Genomic DNA, 21,353 nt, shown 5'->3' with positions numbered 1-21,353 from the left:
TCAGAAAACACTTCCAGAGCCATCAAGAAACCCCAGGGTTTCACGAAATCCTGGCTGAGAAAGCCTATACTAACTCACAGTTGAAAACGGGAGAAAGAAGCTGATAGGTGCTATCACTCTGCGTAGTACACATCTCCAGCATGAGAGATTGTTGAAAAGTCCAAAGATAAGAGCATCTTTTGGCATAGATCAGGCTTGGCCAAACTGTGGCTCTCCAGATGTCCATACAACCCATGAGCACCTGCACGTGATGCCGAGGGTTCATGAGAATTACAGTTCACTAGGGGCAAAGCCCGTTGTCTCCAAGAATACAATGGGCGCTAGAGCTTGGCAATGGGAAGAGGAGGAGTTGTCCAGTCTGTAAGGGCATGGGGTTGAATGTGTGTGTTGTGTGGAAGGTTGTGGTGGCATGGTGGCAAATGAGGGCATGGGTGTGGAGAGATGGGTGTCAAGAACCTGTGGTGTGGAATATTCGTTGAGTGTGGGAGAAGACTGACCTTTGGGAATTGTGGCATAGTGGTTACAGATGAGCTTTCCAGAGCCATGTCCTCAGATATGTGAAGGGAAAATCAGACTGGAGACTCTTCTTAGGGGAAGATTACATGGCAACCAATTCCTCCCAGTTCTGCGTCATTTCCCTTCTTGTGTGAATTAGGCCACATTCACCGAAATGCCCTTCTGCCCTAATACACTTGGGGTAGTCACAGTACACAGGTGTCCACCCTGTTCCTTCTGTCTTCCATGTTTTCACTGTTGGTAAAATGTTATGTGCCCACATGCTTCTTTCATGGTTGCTCCTTAGAAGAACGGATTTTTGTACCCTATTGCTTACTACCCAAAGGCGTCCCAAAGCAGTTTACAAACACCTTTTCCATTCGTCTCTCCACAATAGTCAACCTGTGAGGTATGTGGGGTTGTGAGAGATCTGAGAGAACTGGGTATGGGCTGCAGTGACCTAGCAGGCCTCAGTTGTCTCAAAGCATTTTCCAATGGTCTTCCCTTTCTCTCCCCATAGCAGACTCCCCATGAGGGATGTGGGGTAGCGAGCGTCACAGGGAAGCTGGCAACCCTAAGAGGAAGACTCTCTGTGCACAGCAGTCTTGACCTTAGTAAGGTTTTTTTATACTGTTTTTTTATTTGCCAGGCCAATAAGTCATTTCAGTTACCATGTGTCTCCAGACATTTACTTGTTCTCTATTTACAGTTTCAGGCTGTAAATATTTATTTAGATCTTCCTGCACTTTCCAGACTCACAGGACTGATGCTGGTCTGCCTGTCTGCGCCCCAGAATACAAGCAGTTGCTGGTAAGAGCTGGCCATAATCCATAGGCCAGGACGGACACCCCTGTACCCCTCCCTACCAACTGCAGGCAAAAATGGCTCCTTTGAAGGCTGGACTCAGAGGCATTGTATGATTTTGAAGTCCCACCTCCAAACCTCTAGGAATATTTCCATCCCATGGGTAGCCAACCTCCAGGTGGGGCCTGGAGAGTTCCTGGAATTACAGCTCACCTGCAGAGTATAAAGATCAGCTCCCCAGGCAGAAAGGGCTACTTTGGACAGGGTTGTGGTAGAGAAGAAACATTTAAGGCCTACCACACAGGTTGTTGTTGAATTGAAAGACTTGAGGCCTACTGCACAGGGTTGAAGTGCAGATGAAACAGGAGACAAAAGAACCAGTTTCTTCTGCAGAATAATGCTGTGCAGTGGCCTCAAATCTGCAGAGAGTTGCAAAGAAGAAAGACACATGGCTTGACTGTGTCTAACCTCTGGGCAGAGCAGTATTTTAAGTGAGAAGGGACTTTTCTGTGGCCTCCCTGTCAGGCAACTGTTTGGCAGAAGAGGAAAGTCCCCCCCCCTCAAAAGGAAGGTCTTCAGGCTCCCCTGCGTTGCTCTCTGAAGGAAAATGCCTCCCTCCCCTCAGTCAGGGCCTGTCAGAGGCTGCTTCGCAGAAGGGAGAAGGGGGGACCTCCTGCCAGCTCTGTCAGGGTTCTGAGGCAATTTGCAGTTGGACATGACAGTTAGGACAGCCTTGGGGTGAAAAGGGCTGGCGCAGCCTCTGTTCTCATCCCCCTTGGCAGCCCTACTGACCTCCTCTCCCTGCGGTGGTGAGGAGCAGACTGGCAGCCAGACTGGGCTGGGTGAATGGAATTTTGCTCTGTCCTGGTGAGGGGCCAATGGGAAGGTGCTTTGCACGCCTCCCCATTGGCCGCTTGGCCCTTGAGTGGCACTTGGGAGGGGCGATTCAGGAGCCGCTTTGCGGCTCCTGATTCGCCCCTCCGAGTTTTTATCACAGACAATGCCCGCCCTAACTCCTCCCCAATAGCCCTTAGGGCTTTATTTAACCACAGGAGCGGTTAAAGATTGACATTTGGAGAGCCACAGTTTGGCTGCCTCTGGCGCAGATACATCGTGGATCCTCAATGTGGTGCGCCTGGTTGTCAAAGTACCCACTACACCTCTTCTGACATCCAGAAAGTGTTTTTAGTGGGCCAGGTAGGGCTTTTGCCCAAGAAGATTCCTGATTAAATACTCGAGATTTGATGAGGTCTAGACTTTTAAAATGTTGCTTTGGCAGCCGCTCCCACCACAGCTCAAGGATCTGCACTTTGTTACTGAAGTTAAGCTGCGGCAGCCATTTTGTGGCTGCGCCCACCACCAACGCCACATCAGAATTCCAAATATGCCCATAAGTTCCCAAAAGGTTGCCAGCCCCTCATATTCCTAACACTGATATTTAAATCCTGAGCCTTACCAGTTCTCGATAGACACCTTCGTTCTTCCCTTCTGATCTCGTCCTCTCTTTTTGGAAGACTTCCCTGGTCCGGTTCCCTCCGGTGCTCACGCTGAGATTGCTTCTAGAACTGCCTCCACCGCCGCCAAATGTCTTCGTCTGCGGACAAGGAAAAAAACAATAACAGATTTCTGTTAAGCTGAACAACTCATGACCATGTCCAGTACTCGTTTTGACAAGGTTGATTCCAAGAGTAAATTCTGTCCTTTCCTGTTCCTGCTCAAAATGGTTCCATGCGAACACCGGGAGCCGTATACTGGTCCATTAAGGTCCGCACTGTCTACTCAGACGGGCAGCAGCTGTCCACGGTCTTAGGAAGAGGTCTTACGCATCACCTGCAACCTGGTCCTTTTAAGTAGAGATGTTGAGGATTGAACCTGGGACCTTCTGCATGCCAAGCAGATGCTCTCTAAGTGAGCCAAAGTCCTCCCTAAATAACCATAGAATCATAGAATCATAGAGTTGGAAGGGGCCATACAGGCCATCTAGTCCAACCCCCGGCTCAATGCAGGATCAGCCTTAACCATCCTAAAGTTTTAACACATTTGAACACACTTGAACACATTTCGCTGCCTTGTTCTGAATCAGACCACTGGTCCATCAAGCTCAGTATTGTCTACTCTGACTGGCAGCAGCTCTCTAGAGTCTTGGAATGAGTTCTTCCATCATCAGCAGCTGCTAAATCGCCTTTCCCCTCCTCTGAGTCCATCCGTGCAAGATCCTAGGCAGGAAGCTGAGTGCTGACTCCATATGCTAACCAGCTACAGTGAACACAAGAAAACAGAAATTGAGTCTCTGCCACAAGAGTGCAAACTACTCCGATTCTGTTTTATGCAAACAGAGAGGGAACTGCTGGAGCTGCAGCCTTGGCTCTCACCTCTTTGCTTTTGGCCACCTCCGCGATAGCCGCTGTCCGCTGTTTTTCGAACTCATCGTTGTCTCCGACAGGCTTAGCCACACTTGCCGCCTGCAAGGTTTTTCTCCGGTCCAGCTCCCGACTGTCCACTTGCTGTTGAGATGCGCATCTCTGGCAATAGGAAAAGCAACCAAAATTGGCAAGGCCAGCACACATTTCCTCTGCATGTTGTGCATTTGCTTCCAGTTGACAAGCAGCATAACTGGGTGCCTGCATTAAGCCATGGCTTGTGTATGTCACATAAATTTATTTCTAAATTGCCCCCCCCCAAAAAAAAACATGTGTAAAAATATTTTTAACAATTTTACAAGGCAACCTGTTAAAGAGAACTTTTGCCTGACATGCTGAAGTGTGCCTATCAGAGTCGGGCATAGACTCGCTCCCGGACATTTCAGGGCTGGCTTTGCCTCCTGCAGCAGCCTTTTTGTTATCGTGCTCACCACCCTGTGTCAGAGTTCCCAAGGGGCCCACAGGCTGGGAAAGGCCTGGGGATCCCAGGACAGCCTCCTGAGGCACAAACACCCACTGCAATCAGGACCTCCTGATGGCATCTGAGTTTTGGCCGCTATGTGACACAGAGTGTTGGACCGATCCAACATGGATTCTCTTATGTTCCAGATTCTAACATGACAGATGGGAACATAAAGAAGGCTGACTCCCCAGAAATGCCCCCTTCTGTGAGCTTTCCCATAGGATCCAAGCCTCAAGCGGGGTTCCCCACACAAACGAGCTGCTGGGAGGCTGGAAAACCTTCACTTGAATGCAAATTGGCAAGACAGGGGTACTGAAATATCTATGCCTGCTAGGATTAAGGGTCAAATTGCATAGTTGCCACTGCCTGAAGAAGCATTTTGAGTAGAATATTAAAGAAATGATGTTGTTTATGTGTTTTTATTGAATTATTTTAAATGTACTTTTAACTGTTCAAATGTATTTTTGATGTTCTTACACTGATGACTTGGAGACCCCGTTTGGGCGGAAAGACAGCATAAAACATGTTTTAAATACCCAGTTGCATTTAATTGCAGCATATCTATAGCTCACTGAAACTCTGAACTGAAGTTCACATCCTAGGGCACATTCCAAATCTCATGAACAACTAACAAGGTTTAAAAAGAGTACTTTATCCCCCCCAAAACAAACAAACAAACAAACAAACAAACAAACAAACATATTATACCTGTCCAAAAGGCACGAAAGGAGGTGGTCCACCTTCTGTTCCGATGTTGCTTCGATTGTGTTTTGACAAGCTCTGTCAAATGAAGCCATGCATTCATTAGTTGGTGCTGGAAGGTGGGGGATCAAAAGGAAGTTGCCTAAATCCCACAGCAGGAGATCAGGAGTGAGACATCTTTTTGCCATCACTGTCTTCATCTACCAACGTACAGACCAACCGACAGTGATGGGCAGCCTGTGAGAGCTGAGCACGCTTCTCCTAGTTTGTTCTCTTTCCTTCTTTCAGAGGAATAGGGCACCTTCGACATGGATAGGCACCGCTCTGCTGTCTATTGCATTCCTATTACATATACCCAAAGCAAGCCAAAATTCCACACCAAGGAAAGGCTGGACTAGCTGAAAAGTGCAGAGATGCAAAATGACTGAGCTCCAGAAGGAAGGGAAGAGAAACGGCATCATGTTCCCTCAGACAGGCAGGTTTTTGTCTACAATAGGAAAAAAAAAGCAGACTTCTATGACTTTAAAAGTACACTTTTAGTCGAGTTCAGCAAAGACCTTTCTGAACAGTGGAGTTACTCCTAATTTTCTTAGGAGTCAATCAAGAAGCAGCGGAATTGGTGCGGGCTAAAGTTTTTGCATATGTCTATTCTCTCTGTGCATTTTTACAATTGTGGGGTCAGTTTCCCCCCGGAGCCTGGCATCCCTGGACCTCTCTGGGGCACAGGTGGCAGTCTCTCCCCCCCCCCCCGTTGCCCTTTCCTCCAGAGGAACTGATCTCTGCAGTCTGATAAAGAGCTGTCCTTCTGGGGGACCCCCCCGGAGCCTGGCATCCCTGGACCTCTGTGGGGCACAGGTTGCAGTCCCCCCCCCCCCACACACAAGTTGCCCTTTCCTCCAGAGGAACTGATCTCTGCAGTCTGATAAAGAGCTGTCCTTCTGGGGGACCCCCCCGGAGCCTGGCATCCCTGGACCTCTGTGGGGTACGTCACAGTTCCTGCTCCCAAAGCAGCCCTTTTCTCCGGGGAGGGAGGGCCAACTTCTGCTCTGCCGGGGCTTCCCCTTCCCAGCCTTAAGCTGCTCTGCTACAGCCTTGCGAGGTCTTGATGGAGCTGACCTGGGTGAGTGAAGGGGGGGGGGTAGTAGAGCCCGTTGTATTTTTTATACAAGGGTTTTTTCTGCTAGTCATTACAATATTGCAATGTTATATTGATATTTTAGAGCTTTTAAAAATAAAAACTGAAATCAGTATCGGGGGGGGAGTGGTTTAATGATGGCAACAGTCCAATCATTGAAAAGGGGCTGGAGACAGGTGGGAGTGAGCAGGATAGAAAAAAACCAAAAGAAACTTTCTATACTAGGAAAAAGTCAACTCGAAATCAGCTTCCAGAACATCAAAGTGGCCTCAAAATAGCCAGGGGAAAAAAACTAAGGGAAAAACAAATGAACAGAAATGGAAACTGAAGGCACGGAATACATGCAGAAATTAGGAGAATACATCAAAGCTATGTGGGGACAGAACTGATGGGGGGGGGGAACCCCAGAAATGAGAAGACTTAAGGATGCACAATGTTGTCCAATAATATTCTGACTGGCCAGCCACCCTCAGGCGTTTCCGCCACAAACCCAGCGAAGCCTGTGGCTGCCATCTGGCTGCTGGACCTCGCTGGGGATGGAGGTCAGCATCAGAGGCCTTGGTCTGGGGGGGGGGGGTGGCTGATGGGCCTGCCTGCCGCCACAGGGAAGAAGAGCTTTTGCTTATATGCCACTTTTCTCTACCCGAAGGAGTCTCAGAACGGCTTACAGTCCCCTTCTCTTTCCTCTTACAACAACACGCACCCTGTGAGGGAGGGAAGGGAGGCTGAGAGAGCCCTGAGATTACTGAAGAAGAAGAAGAAGAAATGGTTCTTAGATGCTGCTTTTCACTACCCGAAGGAGGCTCAAAGCGGCTTACATTCATCTTCCCTTTCCTCTCTCCACAACAGGCACCCTGCGAGGGAGGGGAGGCTGAATGAGCCCTGATATTCCTGCTCGGTCAGATCAGCTTTATCAGTGCTGTGGGGAGCCCAAGGTCACCCAGCTGGTTGCATGTGAGGGAAGTGTGGAGAATCAAACCTGGCTTACCAGATTAGAAGTCCGCACTCCTAACCAGTAGACACCAAGCTGAGTCTCAAGGCTTGCCTCCAGCACACTCGTATGACTTCTGTGCTCGGCGGGGTGGGGGACGCGAGGGGGCTGCCTGGCATGCCGGAGCCAAGCCTTGAGAAGCTTCCCTTCTGCACTTGGCGGGGGGAGAGGCAGACGGGCTTCCTGGCCTGCCAGGGCCAAACCTCGAGAGCCTTGCCTTCTGTGCGCTGGGGTGGTCCGCACCTCATGGAGCCGGCCTCTCCTCCCGCACGCCGCCTCCCCCCCCAAAACCACCCACTACCGCGCTAGCACCCACTGCATTGACAGCTGCAGCGGGCTTTCTGACTAGTAATTTTATAATTTGTAAATCGTTTATTGGGTGATATGACCCCCCCCCTTCCTGAAATGGCCAAGGATGGGCCTGAAGGGGTTGGGAAGGGAAGTGGTCCTGGGTAGGAATGTACACTGCTATGCTTCCTGACCATATTCTGCCTCATTGTGCCATTTCTGGTGTTTCTCAAAGCCTGAAGAATGTTCAGGAGTTTCTCAATAGTAAAAAAAAGTTGAGCAAGGCTGCACTAGATAAAGGGCTATGGATTGAAAAGAAATACAGGAAAAATACTATAACTAATATAATATTATTATTATTATAAATAATATTCTTCAAATCTGGGATCCGATTAGACATAAATTATTCCCAAACAAATTTTTAAATTGCATTATTAACAGCAGTTATGACAATAGAAACACTGGTAATTAATCTTGGCTCACATATAAGTTAAGAGATCAAGATAAATATAGTTCTTAGATAAAAGGAAGACATCTAATTACATACACAGATCAAACAGAAGAAAATAAATGACAGTTTACACCTTTTAGATATTTTCAAATTACAAAGTACTTAGGTTCCTTAAATAAAAAGAAATAACTTTTGCCAAGACCTCTCAATGAATTTGAAACAACAATAATTTCACACAAATTTTCTACAAGTACGGTTTATACCATACTATTACAAAATTGTTTGAAGAAATCTGAGATGAGCAGAAATGGGTCAATATTTTCTCTAAAGGTTTTAACTTGACAATAAGTTCGGCTTTTCAGAGAAAATCTGTAAAAAATGGTATGTATCTATCCCCTTATAGCACTGATTCTCAACCTGGGGGTTGGGACCCCTTTGGGGGTTGAACAACCTTTTCATAGGGGTTGCAGCAGGGCAAGCAGCTTGGCCGGGGGTGTGCCATCCACACAACAGCCTTGCGGGGTAGATCGAGATAGAGCGTTCATCCGTCTGGAGCAGCAGAAAAGAGTGAGAAACCCCGGGGAAGATTTTTTATATACAATCGTGAACAATGGATCTTCAAAACATTGTTCAGTTTTGGTTTAATTTCTGTGAAAGAATACTTGCATAATTTTATGGTTGGGGGTCACCACAACATGACCCTGGCGTGGTACAGGATGTCTTCACAGCTCCTACATGAGGTGGATCCCCATAGTTGAAGTAAAGGCAGGAGGGAGGGAGCAAAAGAAGGACTAAAGATGTGGACAGTGGTGTCACTTCTCAAGGTGTGACCGGGGGGGGGGGGTGGACCAGCTGACATCACTTCTGGGGGTCCTTAAAGTCTGGAAAAAAATTTCAGGGGCTCCTCCACAGTAAAAAGGTTGAGCAAGGCTGGGCTAACCTAAGTGAATCTGGTCCTACTGGTTGCCTCCAGCAGGAATCTGGTGAGGAAACATAAAAATGTCCTTACCCCCCAAAAAGTTGAAATCTTTGATATGAGAATTCAGTCTTGGTTACTATAATATATTAACCCTCAATACAGTGTTGTGTAAGTCTATGTATTCATGGCTGATTACTTCCATAAAGTAACAAATTCTCTCGACCACTTTTGTCTCTTATGTTCTACAACATCCCCTCACAAACAACCCCAAAATCACTTCCTTAAACAACTTTTCAGCCTCGTCTCTACATACGGGACCTGTCACTCCATACCAAGATGTCTACCTAAAGCAGCCTTTTAAAACTTTTTTACTGTTCAGAAACTTCCTTCATGCTTCATGAAACTCCAGAAGTGACGCGATCATACAAAATACAGTTGGGAAGCATAGCTGCATACACACACGCCCGGGGCCCCTACCTTTCCCAGCCCCTCCCGGGGCCATCATTGGCCATTGGGGCTGTTTGACATGACCATATGTAGTCATATCACCTGATAAATGTTTAATAATTTTTACATATACACATACACATACATACATTTATTATATTTATATACCGCCCCTCCAGGAGGCTCGTATATGTATTTTTATAGGTCAAGAAAGTTGCCGGCCAGGTGTTTTTCCATATTAGTCAAGACCAACTACTAGCGCCCTACCTGTCCCCCGAACACCTGGCCACTGTGATCCATGCAACGGTCACCTCCAGAATAGATTTCCAGTTGAACTATTCAAAATCTTAAAAGACGATGCAGTAAAAGTGCTACACTCAATATTCCAGCAAATTTGGAAAACTCAACAATGGCCACAGGTTAGTTTACATTCCAATCCCAAAGAAGGGCAATGCCAAAGAATGTTCAAACTACCGCACCATTGCACTCATTTCTCATGCTAGAAAAGTTATGCTCAAAAGCCTACAAGCTAGGCTCCAGCAATATGTGGACCGTGAACTTCCAGAAGTACAAGCAGGATTTCGAAGAGGCAGAGGAACTAGAGATCAAATTGCCAAAATACGCTGGATCATGGAGAAAGCTAGGGAGTTCCAAAAGAACATCTACTTCTGCTTCATGGACTATGCTAAAGCCTTTGATTGTGTGGAGCACAACAAATTGTGGCTAGTTCTTAAAGAAATGGGAATACCAGAGCATCCTATTTGTATCTTGAGAAACCTATATGCAGGTAAAGAAGCAACAGTGAGAACCGGGCATGGAATCACTGATTGGTTCAAAATTGAGAAAGGAGTTCAGCAAGGCTGTATACTGTTGCCTTGCCTATTTATCTTGTATGCGGAGCACATCATGAGAAAGGCAGGGTTAGATGAGTCACAAATTGGGATCAAGACTGCAGGGAGAAATATCAACAACCTCAGATATGCAGATGATACCACTCTAATGGCAGAAAGTGAAGCGGAACTAAAGAGCCTGTTAATGCGGGTGAAGAAGGAGAGTGCAAAAGTTGGCTTGAAACTCAACATCAAGAAAACAAAGATCATGGCATCCGGCCCTCTCAGTTCCTGGCAAATAGATGAGGAAGAAATGTAGTGACAGATTTTATGTTCCTGGGCTCCAAGATCACTGCGGATGGGGACTGCAGCAAAGAAATTAAAAGACGCTTGCTCCTGGGGAGGAAAGCTATGGCAAATCTAGACAGCATCCTAAAAAGCAGAGACATCACCCTGCCAACAAAAGTACGTTTAGTCAAGGCTATGGTCTTCCCAGTTGCAATGTATGGCTGTGAAAGTTGGACCATAAGGAAGGCTGAGCGTCAAAGAATTGAGGCTTTTGAACTCTGGTGCTGGAGAAGACTCTTGCGAGTCCCTTGGACTGCAAGGCGAACAAACCGGTCAGTCCTAGAGGAGATCAGCCCTGACTGCTCCTTAGAAGGCCAGATCCTGAAGATGAAACTCAAATACTTTGGCCACCTCATGAGAAGGGAGGACTCCCTGGAGAAGAACCTAATGCTATGAGCGATTGAGGGCAAAAGAAGAAGGGGACGACAGAGAATGAGGTGGCTGGATGGAGTCACTGAAGCAATCGGTGCGAACTTGAATGGACTCCGGGGAATGGTAGAAGACAGGAAGGCCTGGATCATTGTCTGTGGGGTCGCGATGGGTCGGACTCGACTTTCCACTTAACAACAACAACAACAACAACCCATTTGGGAGTGGCGGGAAATAAATTGAAATAATAATAATAATAATAATAATAATAATAATAATAATAATAATAATAATAATAATAATAATAATAATAATAATAATAATAATAATAATAATAAATTTAACTTCCGTAACCCTTCCATGGCCATCAAGAAACTCCGGGGTTTCAGAAAACCCTGGCTGAGAAAGCCTGACCTAAAGCCTGGAGTTCATTCCTATCTAAGGGATCAGGAAGGAGTTAAACAAGCTGTCACCTGCCATTTTTATGGCTCTTCATGCACCGCTAACACTGTTCATGTCCAGTATCCTACAGTTAACCAGTACAGAATGAATTCTCTTCCCAATTCTTCCCTGAAGCTCCGTGGGAAGAAGAAGAAAGGGTTTCCAGTGAACTTAAGCCGCCTATTGCACAAGCCCCAGAGGAAATTACAGTTTCAGAAGTGACAGTTTATATCCATGGGCAGGAAAAGGAGGTTTTCTCAGGGTTCATATATACTACCTATCCCACAGGAGAGCATTTACTGGAACTTACTGCGAGTCATTACAATACAGCACAGCTAATTGTGCTGACTCAGCCTAATCGCAGTGCTGCCATCATCATCTTAAGCCACCCAACAAGCAACTGGCAACTTAATTCACATTCAGCTAAAGGCGTGGGGGGGGGGGGGGAGGTGGAGAGCAGGTTACCTCACCCTTTGCAACTCCCATTTTTCTATAAGATGTTCCACTTCACCTCCAAGGATCACCGTGTTGCTGTCATCCAAGAGGAGGAAGCCGTTTTTCACTTCCACGACTCCCAACAGTTTAATTTTTGTCCCGGGAGGAGTGTTCATACTGAAAGCAGAAATGGGGAGTCTGTTAGTTTGTGGTCAGATCAATAGGGCAAAATAACAAACTGTCTTGTTCCACTTATGCTGCTTTATCTTGCATGCACTCGGGGGGGGGAGAGGAGGAGGAGGAGGAGGAGGAGATAAGGAGAAGAAGAAGAAGAAGAAGAAGAAGGAGGTGGAGGAGGAGGAGGAGGAGGAGGAGGAGGAGGAGGAGGGTTGGGGCCCTGATATCACTGCCCGGTCAGAACAGTTTTATCAGTGCCATGGAGAGCCCAAGGTTACCCAGCTGGCTGCATGTGGGGGAGCGCAGAATCGAACCTGGCATGCCAGATTAAAAGTCCGCACTCCTAACCACTATACCAAACTGGCTCTCATTTATTACCCACTGCAGACTGAATAACTTTTTGCAGCTGTAACAAGCTGTGCTAGAGATCACCATAAAGAACTCATTGGAATAACACAACGGGATCTATCTGAATTTCAAAGCACAGACAACAGGCATTAAGTGACACGTGGTCCACCAAGGCTTTAGGGAAGCAGAAGTGCAAAAATCCATTTCTATGCTGCTTGTCACAGACCTTGAAAACATGTTTTGCTGTGCACTTTTAATCAAGGGCATCCATTATTCCATGCCAAACATCTGTAGACACAGAACGTCGTTGTAAGCATGCAGTGTGGATGAAGCTTCACTTATGTCAGCAGACACTAGCCATTATTCTCATCTATCAAACTGAAACCATCAATTCCATACAAAACAGTTTCCAGTTTCCAGATATTCCCCCAAATCATCATGATTCAGAGAAGTCAAATGGTCCAATCCTGGGGAGGCATCACAATTTTGTAGCCGTTGAGTTCCCACAGGGAACTCCTTTTAGCAGCGGTTCTGGTCAGGACCACAGTGGCCCTGGGGAGGAGGGACTGTGAAGGGGCCCTGAACTCCAGGGTCATGAACGCCAGTGGGTCACGCATGCAATGCCCACTGTTGCACTAGGAGTCCAAGTTTCCAACACTAGAAGATCTTCCTCTGAAGGCAAAACCAATGGAAACATTTCCATGATGAATGATAGCAGCACTATCCTATTTCTGACTTTGAGTCCAACTTGTTTTTTTGTTCTAGAGATTGGTTTTATGTTCATCTATTCTCTTATGAGCTTATTAGTTAGATTAGTTATTAGCTAGTGGCAATTCCTTTTCTTGCAGCCTCTCTGCAGAATCTCATTAATGGGGCCCAGACTGACTTCACATGAAGAACTCTCTCAACCCACCAGGTGGGTTTTCAGTATGGAATGTCAGACCATTAAAAATGCATTGTAAAAACATTACACAGTTAACTGAAAAGCAGCTCAAGATATAGTTAGGACATACCCCAAAACTCTCTATTTAATTAGAATACTATAAAATTCTACTAAAACATTCCTGCATTTTCTGTGAAAAGGAACCCAGAGGTGCTACATGATGGGAAGGATGAGGATGATCTGGGGCCAAGGGACCAAGCCCTGTGAAGATAGGTTGAGGGACTTGGGAATGTTCAGCCTGGAGAAAAGGAGGTTGAGAGGGGACATGATAGCCCTCTTTAAGTATTTGAAAGGTTGTCACTTGGAGGAGGGCAGGATGCTGTTTCCGTTGGCTGCAGAGGAGAGGACACGCAGTAATGGGTTTAAACTACAACGATATAGGCTAGATATCAGGAAAAAAATTTTCACAGTCCGAATAGTTCAGCAGTGGAATAGGCTGCCTAAGGAGGTGGTGAGCTCCCCCTCACTGGCAGTCTTTAAGCAGAGGTTGGATACACACTTTTCTTGGATGCTTTAGGATGTTTTGGGCTGATCCTGCGTTGAGCAGGGGGTTGGACTAGATGGCCTGTATGGCCCCTTCCAACTCTATGATTCTGTGATTCTATAAGGTGTTTTTTTCATGTATTCCTGCAAAAACATTTCAAGAAGATGAAATGCAGGGGGGGGAATGTCATTTGTTTCTTAAGAGCTTTAACTCACACCTGTTTCCTCTATTTGTTTGCAAGGATGAGACTCGTGATGTACAAAGCATCCAAATGCCAGAATCAGAATTATTTACCTTATTTTTGACATGTAATTATATTCTATTGCCGTGCAGCTTGTGTGCCCATCTGTCATCTGCAAGCGCAGCATTCTGGGGGCAGCCTGAGATTCCTCATTATCCTTTGGTGCAGCAATATTGCGAACTTTTTGGATCTGCAGGACACAGGGACCTTCTAGCTGCAAAGAGGAAGCACAAAATGGTCTTTAATTATAATTTGATTTTATACCCTTTTTTTTTTTTTTTTGCTGTAGTCACAAATGTTGGTCCTGGCAAGCAAGCATTTATTTATGCATTTTATTAAAAAGACACCCTTTTAGTTGCAACTCAGTTTTTCGTAATCAGAACAACCACTTTGTCTAGCAAAGCTATGGCACCCTCCTTACTCGGGTCTTGGCAGGACCATGAACATCTGGTATTGGAAAGCAATAACATGTTTCAGCCTTTGGCAACTACCACAGCCTAGCCACTTTCAAAGCATCGGTTTTACTTTGGGAATGTGAGATACAGCCTTCTGTATCCAAGTATAGCCACACCGCCTGCAAATAAAAGAGGGATTTGATGCCTTCTATCAAAACAACCTCACCAATGCATCCTTACAACCCTTTTGCTGATGGAGTCCTTTACTCACAAGGATAAACATATGGAGCAGAGGTTCATGAGTGGCTATTCACCACAAAGTATAGATGGAACACTTTGTCTGGGGCAGGGATGCTCTTGTAGTCTTGGTGCATGAGGGGCCACCAAAGAGAGGGCTTCTGGAGTTCTGGCCCCACTGGGGGACTTCCTGATGGCACCTGGGGTTTGGCCATTGTGTGACACAGTGTTGGACTGGATGGGTCACTGGCCTGACCCAACTTGGCTTCTCTTATGTTCTTAAGGAGTCTAAAAGGGAAAGCAGAAGGGGTACTAGCACCATTCCAAACAGTTATAGACAACCTGGTCCCCAAATAGTTGCCACAACCAAGCACAGATTACCAGTCCCAAAGATACAGCAGCAGACCAGGAAACTCCAAGAAAACGACAGCAGGTATTCATATCCTATTCCATCTCCTTAAGACTCAAGGCAGACAACAAAAGCAGCATCGGGTACACAATCTAACAAATCTAGATAAATAACAGTACACAAGATGAAGATAACACACCCAGAATGGCCAAGAGGTCTTTACACTGTGATATAAGACTGCTTCACATGCCCCTTCCTGGGTGCAGAAAGCAAAGTCACTCTTAGGACCAGCTCCTGCCGCAGAGAAAGCCCGTGAACCAACTGTTGGCAGGCAGTCAGGAGTGAGGAGTTTGCCAAAGAGCGCAGTTGGCCCACGGAAGTGCACCAGCAGATGAGGTTCAAAATGTAAGCTGGATATATGCTGTAAGGGTTTTCCATGCCCTTCACAACACTGCCAAACATGGTTTGAATTCAGTTTGTGAATCCAAACTTTGCTGCTCTTCCCTACTCCCAGTAGAGCAGTGGACGCAACCTTTTAATCACCAGGGACTGGTCAACGCTTGACTATTTTACTGAGGCCCAGGCGGGGAGGGGGGTAGTCTTTTGCCGAGGGATGTTGCTGCCGCCTGAGCCCCTGCTCCACTTGCTTTCCCACAGTGCCACGCCAAGGGGGAGCCCCAGCCATGGCGGCCGCCGGAGAGCACTAAAGTTGAGCCGGCAGAAGAGTGGCAGGGCAGCCCCCCAGGTAGTAGCCGGGGAGGAAGACGCGGAGGAGCCGCAGCCTGGTACCGACGGATCTACAGACTGATACTGGTCCCCAGACCACTGCAGTGGAGGACTATGGTTGATTTCTGTGCTGGGCAATTTTGCCCAGTGTATTGGCTCAGGCTGTCATCATGGCTGGCTGATCAGAGCAGAGCTGGTGAGAAGGTAAGCAGGGTCAGAGAAGGCCACGTCAAAAGCCAGGAGTCCCAAGCAATTAGGCAGGGGGCAATCCAAGAAAAGAGCCACTTTGGTGTAGTGGTTAGCAGTGCGGACATCTAATCTGGTGTGCTGGGTTCGATTCTGCAATCCTCCACATGCAACCAGCTGGGTGACCTTGGGCTCCTCACGGCACTGATAAAGCTGTTCTGACCGAGCAGTGATATCAGCACTCTCTCAGCCACACCCACCCCACAGGGTGTCTGTTGTGGGGAGAGGAAAGGGAAGGTAAGCCGCTTTGAGCCTCCTTTGGGTAGAGAAAAGCAGCATATAAGAACCAACTCTTCTTCACTGATAAAGCTGTTCTGACCGAGCAGTAATATCAGGACTCCCCCTCCTCCTCCTCCTCCTTCATAGAATCATAGAGTTGGAAGGGATCTCCAGGGTCATCACGGTCCAGCCCACAGTCAGAAGTTTCAGGAGTCAAGCAAGTTGAGTGGCAGCAAGAACAATGTATGATTGTGTCCATGTCTATAAGTCATCCCAACAGCCTTTAAATAAGTTCTTCATGCAGGTGCTAGCTAGCGTCCTGAAGACTCATCTACCTTCAGCTGGTGGCCACTGACCAACCATGTGCTGTGCCTTTTAGTTAGCAGTTGAGACACAGAGCCTGAGAATCTGGTCCCAGGATGGGTGGTCAGATGGGTTGCAAGGCTGTGGAGCTCCTGAATCTTGAGCAGCCTGCCCTTCCATCTCACCCTGCTGGGATTCTGCCATGGTCTCACTGCTCATCTCTGTTCCTGAGGAGTCCCCAATGGCCTGAGACCTTATCATGACACCCAGTTCCTATACAAATAGTCAGGTACTCTGGGCTTGTTCCTTGAACTGTAGTGTCTCACCTTACATAGCAAACTGGTTTCAAAATCCTGGAAGTGTCTCAAAACTGTTAAAAACTGTTCAAAGACAAAGATCTGGCAAGTACACAGACCGGCAGTGTGTTGGGCAGTGTGACTTGGTGGCCTAAGAAGGCAAATGGGATTTTGGGCTGTATCAAAAGAAGTATAGTTTCCAGATTGCGCGAGGTGCGGGTCCTGTGTTCAGTTTGGGGCAACACAAAACGGGGTTGCCCTTACCTGTAAGCGTTGTTCATTGAGGTCTTGTGTGCAGACACATATTGGGACTGTGCAATCACAGGCCTGCCGCGGAACATGCTTTTCAAGCTTTAGCCCAGTTAGGGGACGCTACTGTTCCGACATGGTGCGCGTGCGTGCATTTTCCCGCCAGAACGCACACGTGACCCCAACGGAGCACCCCCTCATGCCTCAGTTCCAACCTGCCGCCGTGAGCCCAGGCCGGAACCCCACAAGACACGGCTGATAGCGGGGACGGTGGGTAGGAATGTGTGTCTGTTTGGCCCATTATGCACGGCCGCCGAAACGGCGAATTTGGGTCACATCGAAAAAGCGGAGGGGGAAGACGCGACGCATACCGGTTATACACGGGGCGGGGCGCGACGGCGGCAAAACCCAGAGTAACCGATTATGCACGCGCCGATCCGGGCGCTGCTTCTGGTTGCGCCCCGCTCACCCGGAAGCTGCGCTTTCTTCCGCGTTTCACTGACGCGGCTTTTTCGGCGGCATGCACCGAAGCTGCAGCCGGTTGCAGCCGGCTCCGTGCGTTATCCGTGATTTTAGTCGCCGCCATTCCACCCCGAATGTGCGCTAAAACCCCCGTGCATAATGGGTCTTACAAGTAAGTGCAACCCCATTTTCATTGTCGGTCTTGATGTGCAGCCCTACATTGGGACCTTCACGAGCTTTTGCCTGAAGGATGGTGGGATGAGCCCTTATGAAAACAAGGACTGCAAGACCGCTCTGCCAAATTCGGAATCTCTCTTGTCTTGGAGGTCGATGGTATAATGCTTCACGAATGTTTCTTCCCTTGCCCAGGTAGCTGCTCAATAGATGTCTACCATAGGAACCCTCCGGTGGAAAGCAGCTGAAGAACCCATGGCCTGCAGGGAGTGGGCCTGCAAGTCAAGAGGGCAAGGGGTGTTTGCAGCCAAGTAGGCAAATTTAATGGCCGAGACCATCCACCTAGCCAATGTATTGGCAGAGGCCTCATTGCCCTAATTGGGTCCCCAATAGCAGACAAATAAAGCTTGTGATTTCCTAAAGCCTTTCGTCCTGTCTAAATAATATAACAAGGCCCTCCTGACATCTAATGTATGAAGGGACCTCTCAGAATTGGAAGCTGGATTGGGAAAGAAACTGGGCAAGGTGATAAGTTGCGCCAGGTGAAAACTAGAAGCAACCTTGGGGAGAAACTGCAGGTCAGGACATAATATGACCTTGGCAGGAAAAAGTTTCAGAAAGGGTGGGTCTACCCTAAGTCCACCAACCTCACTCACTCGCTTTGCTGACGTAATGGCAAGTAAGAACACCGTCTTCCTGGAGAGTAGACTCAAAGGGACAGTCCCCAAAGGCTCAAAGGGAGGGTGCATCAGAGCAGCCAGAACCAATGAAAGGGACCACTGAGGGGTAATTTTAGGAGAAGTTGGAAACAGATTTGTTAATCCCTTGACAAACCGCTGGGAGAGCTTATGAGAAAACAGGGATTTACCCTAAACCTCCTCATGAAATGCAGACGAGGAATGTTCAGCCTGGAGAAAAGGTTGAGAGGAGACATGATAGCCCTCTTTATTGAGAGCCAATTTGGTATTTGAAAGGTTGTCACTTGGAGGAGGGCAGGATGCTGTTCCTGTTGGCTGCAGAGGAGAGGACACGCAGTAATGGGTTTAAACTTCAAGTACAACGATATAGGCTAGATATCAGGAAAACATTTTCCCAGTCAGAGTAGTTCAGCAGTGGAATAGGCTGCCTAAGGAGGTGGTGAGCTCCCCCTCACTGGAAGTCTTCAAGCAAAGGCTGGATACACACTTTTCTTGGGTGCTTCTTTGATGCTATCTACTACTGTACAAGGGAGTTTGGCCCCAGCCACCGTCTCCTTCTTTAGCTTGAGTTTGCCCCTTCTTCTTCCTCATTACTGAGTCATCCAAGAATGTTTGTTTATTGCAAATAGAGCCACTGTCCTGATACATCTGTTTTCTGTGTGTCATTATACTGACAGCCTTTTATTATTCAACAGCAGAATGTCAGTGCACACACCTTTTTCACCACTGCCGCTTTGGAATGTGCACCAGACCCATGCAATACACATCCCCACCACCATCATGCAATGACTTCAGAGTCTAAAACCTGAAATCACTCCAGGGGGCAGCCACAGCAGCCTGAAGCAGAAAAACTGCCCTCACTTTGGAGCGCCCAGTTTAGCTTGATCCCATCAGATCTCGGGAACTAGAGTTGGGCGACCACCAAGGAAGGCCAGGGATGGCCAGCCCCCTCTATGGGGCAGCCATAATTCAGCTGGGACTGGACAGCACTTTCCACCACCGCCAGAAGAACAAAGGTCATATCCAGTAGTACCTGAGACACCAACAAAACGTTCAAAGGTATAAAAGTATTGGCGACTCAAAACTCAACATGCCAACTATCATACCCTCGAAAATTCCACTGGTTGGTAAGATACTTCTGGACTTAAATTTTGCTCTAAAACGGGAGGGGAGGGGGGGCAAACTGTGGCTCTTTGGATATCCATGAACTACAATTACCATGAGCCCCTGCCAGTGCTGGTAACTGTAGGCCACGGCATCTAGAGAGTCACAATTTGGCTACCCCCCACCCTAAAACCAAAAAGGATCATTTGATCCAGATCACACACAGTAACGTCTCACTAAAAAAAAAATCTCCCCATTTTATTTTTATAATCGTTTGTTAAAAATGACGGCAGCACAAGATGGCCAGCATTAGCCGGTGACAGCACTTCAGGCAAAATAATCCAACAGTAGATTCTATAGAAATGGGCTAATGGCATCGAGCCATTGAGTCTAAAATGGTATAAACACTTGGAAGTGCATCAGGTTTCTTTTCTAACTGTAACAACAACAATAGTTTCTGCAGATGAGATGTTTTAATCCTATTTGGAGTTATAGACTGCATTACAGAGCACAGACGAGGAGTATTGTGTTTCCAAAGTAATCACACACAGCCATCTTGTGGCTGAAGATTGTAAGGCATTTTCTAAGATCCCTGAATAAGGATTCTACTGTTATCCAACCAACTCCTTTGTGCAAAGGGGGGGCCGGATATTATACGTGTTTGTGGGCTCAGCAGACAATCGATATCTTATTCAGCTCTGTGAGAACTCTGTATCTGGTGTTCTTGTTCGGCATAACGATAACGTATAGGGAAAAGAAAAAAGGAATCACTGACACATCCCTGACTGATCAAGATTTGTGCATTCAAATCTATATAAGACTCACTGGCCGTTGGGTCTAAGGCAGGGGTAGTCAAACTGTGGCCCTCCAGATGTCCATGGACTACAATTCCCAGGAGCCCTTGCCAGCATTCGCGAATGCTGGCAAGGGCTCCTGGGAATTGTAGTCCATGGACATCTGGAGGGCCGCAGTTTGACTACCCCTGGTCTAAGGTCTATGCTGTGCACAAATGTGACTTTAATGTCACTTAAACTCCCTGCATATTTGTCATTGTTTCGGACCGCAGAAGCCCCACTGCCAGTTGGTGAATCACTATAATATTCTTTGGCAGCACATACAGCGATACCAGAACAATATGGTGAAATCACTATAACATTAATAGGATTAAAACCCTAATCATTATGGTTCCTTTTATCTGTGTAACTTTTTATTACTTTTATCACTCCCTGGGATTTTATCAGTTTGATGTCTTAATTTCCACTGACTTTTGTACTGTACAGTCCATTTGCTGGAAATGGCCGATGGCCGATTAATAAACTAATCAATCAATCAATCAATCAATCAATCAATCACTATAATAGCCCCGCATTGGCTCTGCAATAGGTCTTGCTGCTAAAGCAGGAAACCACAAGTCGCTGTAGCACTTTGTCAGGCAGCCAAGTTCTGGAAACAAGGAAGATACGAACAGCCGACCAAGCGGCACTTGGAGGCAGTGACTGTTGACGGTCCTCCCGCTTGCCCCGCTGACTGAGGAGACCTTGCCTCGGCATAGGCTGACATTTATTTAAAGTTAGCTGACAAAGGGGGCCTGGGCTCTCGACCTTGTTGGTCTCTACAGTGCAACTGAGCTTAAGCCTAGCTCTTCCATTGAGCGGCCTTCAGGCACTCCCACACTGAAGTAGCTTGTTTGACGGATTATTAAGGATTCTTTATTGCTGTATTTGGCCAATCTGTCCAGCACCCTTTTCATGCCAATTTGGGGGGGGGGGGGAATCTACCAATTCACTTTCTAAACATCACAGGATAAAATATGTCCCCCCAAAGAATAAAGATGAGGGCGAAGTATTGAAGCAATGGAGACATATTCAGTCATTCCAAGTCCTGCATTGTTCCTTGGTTGTTTTGTTAATTTTACGTAATTATTTGACTTCTACCCCACCATTCTCCAAAAGGGCTCAGGGCATCTTACAAGAGAAATTAAATACAAGTAAATCACTAAAATACACTTTAAAATTCAACTCGTCCAGTTGGAAAACTTATGGCGGCCTCCTATAAAATACTGAGGTGGATTTCTGCCGGGGAGAGCCACACAGAGCGCTTCAGATGTTGCCCAGGGGTGGACTTTCGGACAGAGAAGCCAGCGTCTTCTCAAAGTTAACTTTGG

General features: G+C 47.1%; 1 protein-coding gene across 3 annotated transcripts in view; it reads right to left on the bottom strand.

Moving 5' to 3' along the window:
* TDRD3 (tudor domain containing 3) overlaps window positions 1–21,353 on the bottom strand; it is a 139,347-nt gene that overhangs the window by 58,804 nt on the left and 59,190 nt on the right. For all 3 annotated transcript variants that reach the window (XM_077344125.1, XM_077344126.1, XM_077344127.1), the window contains exons 4-8: window positions 13,785–13,945; window positions 11,574–11,715; window positions 4,891–4,962; window positions 3,672–3,821; window positions 2,756–2,893 (exon numbers count right to left, since the gene is read on the bottom strand). In XM_077344125.1, coding sequence (XP_077200240.1) covers window positions 2,756–2,893; window positions 3,672–3,821; window positions 4,891–4,962; window positions 11,574–11,715; window positions 13,785–13,945 — 663 coding nt within the window. The remainder of the gene's footprint in view (window positions 1–2,755; window positions 2,894–3,671; window positions 3,822–4,890; window positions 4,963–11,573; window positions 11,716–13,784; window positions 13,946–21,353) is intronic.

The sequence above is a fragment of the Paroedura picta genome, chromosome 6 (assembly GCF_049243985.1).
Source record: "Paroedura picta isolate Pp20150507F chromosome 6, Ppicta_v3.0, whole genome shotgun sequence".
Lineage (NCBI taxonomy): Eukaryota > Metazoa > Chordata > Lepidosauria > Squamata > Gekkonidae > Paroedura > Paroedura picta.
The sequence above is the reverse complement of the archived record's forward strand: the minus strand, read 5'-3'. Positions and strand labels throughout refer to the sequence as shown.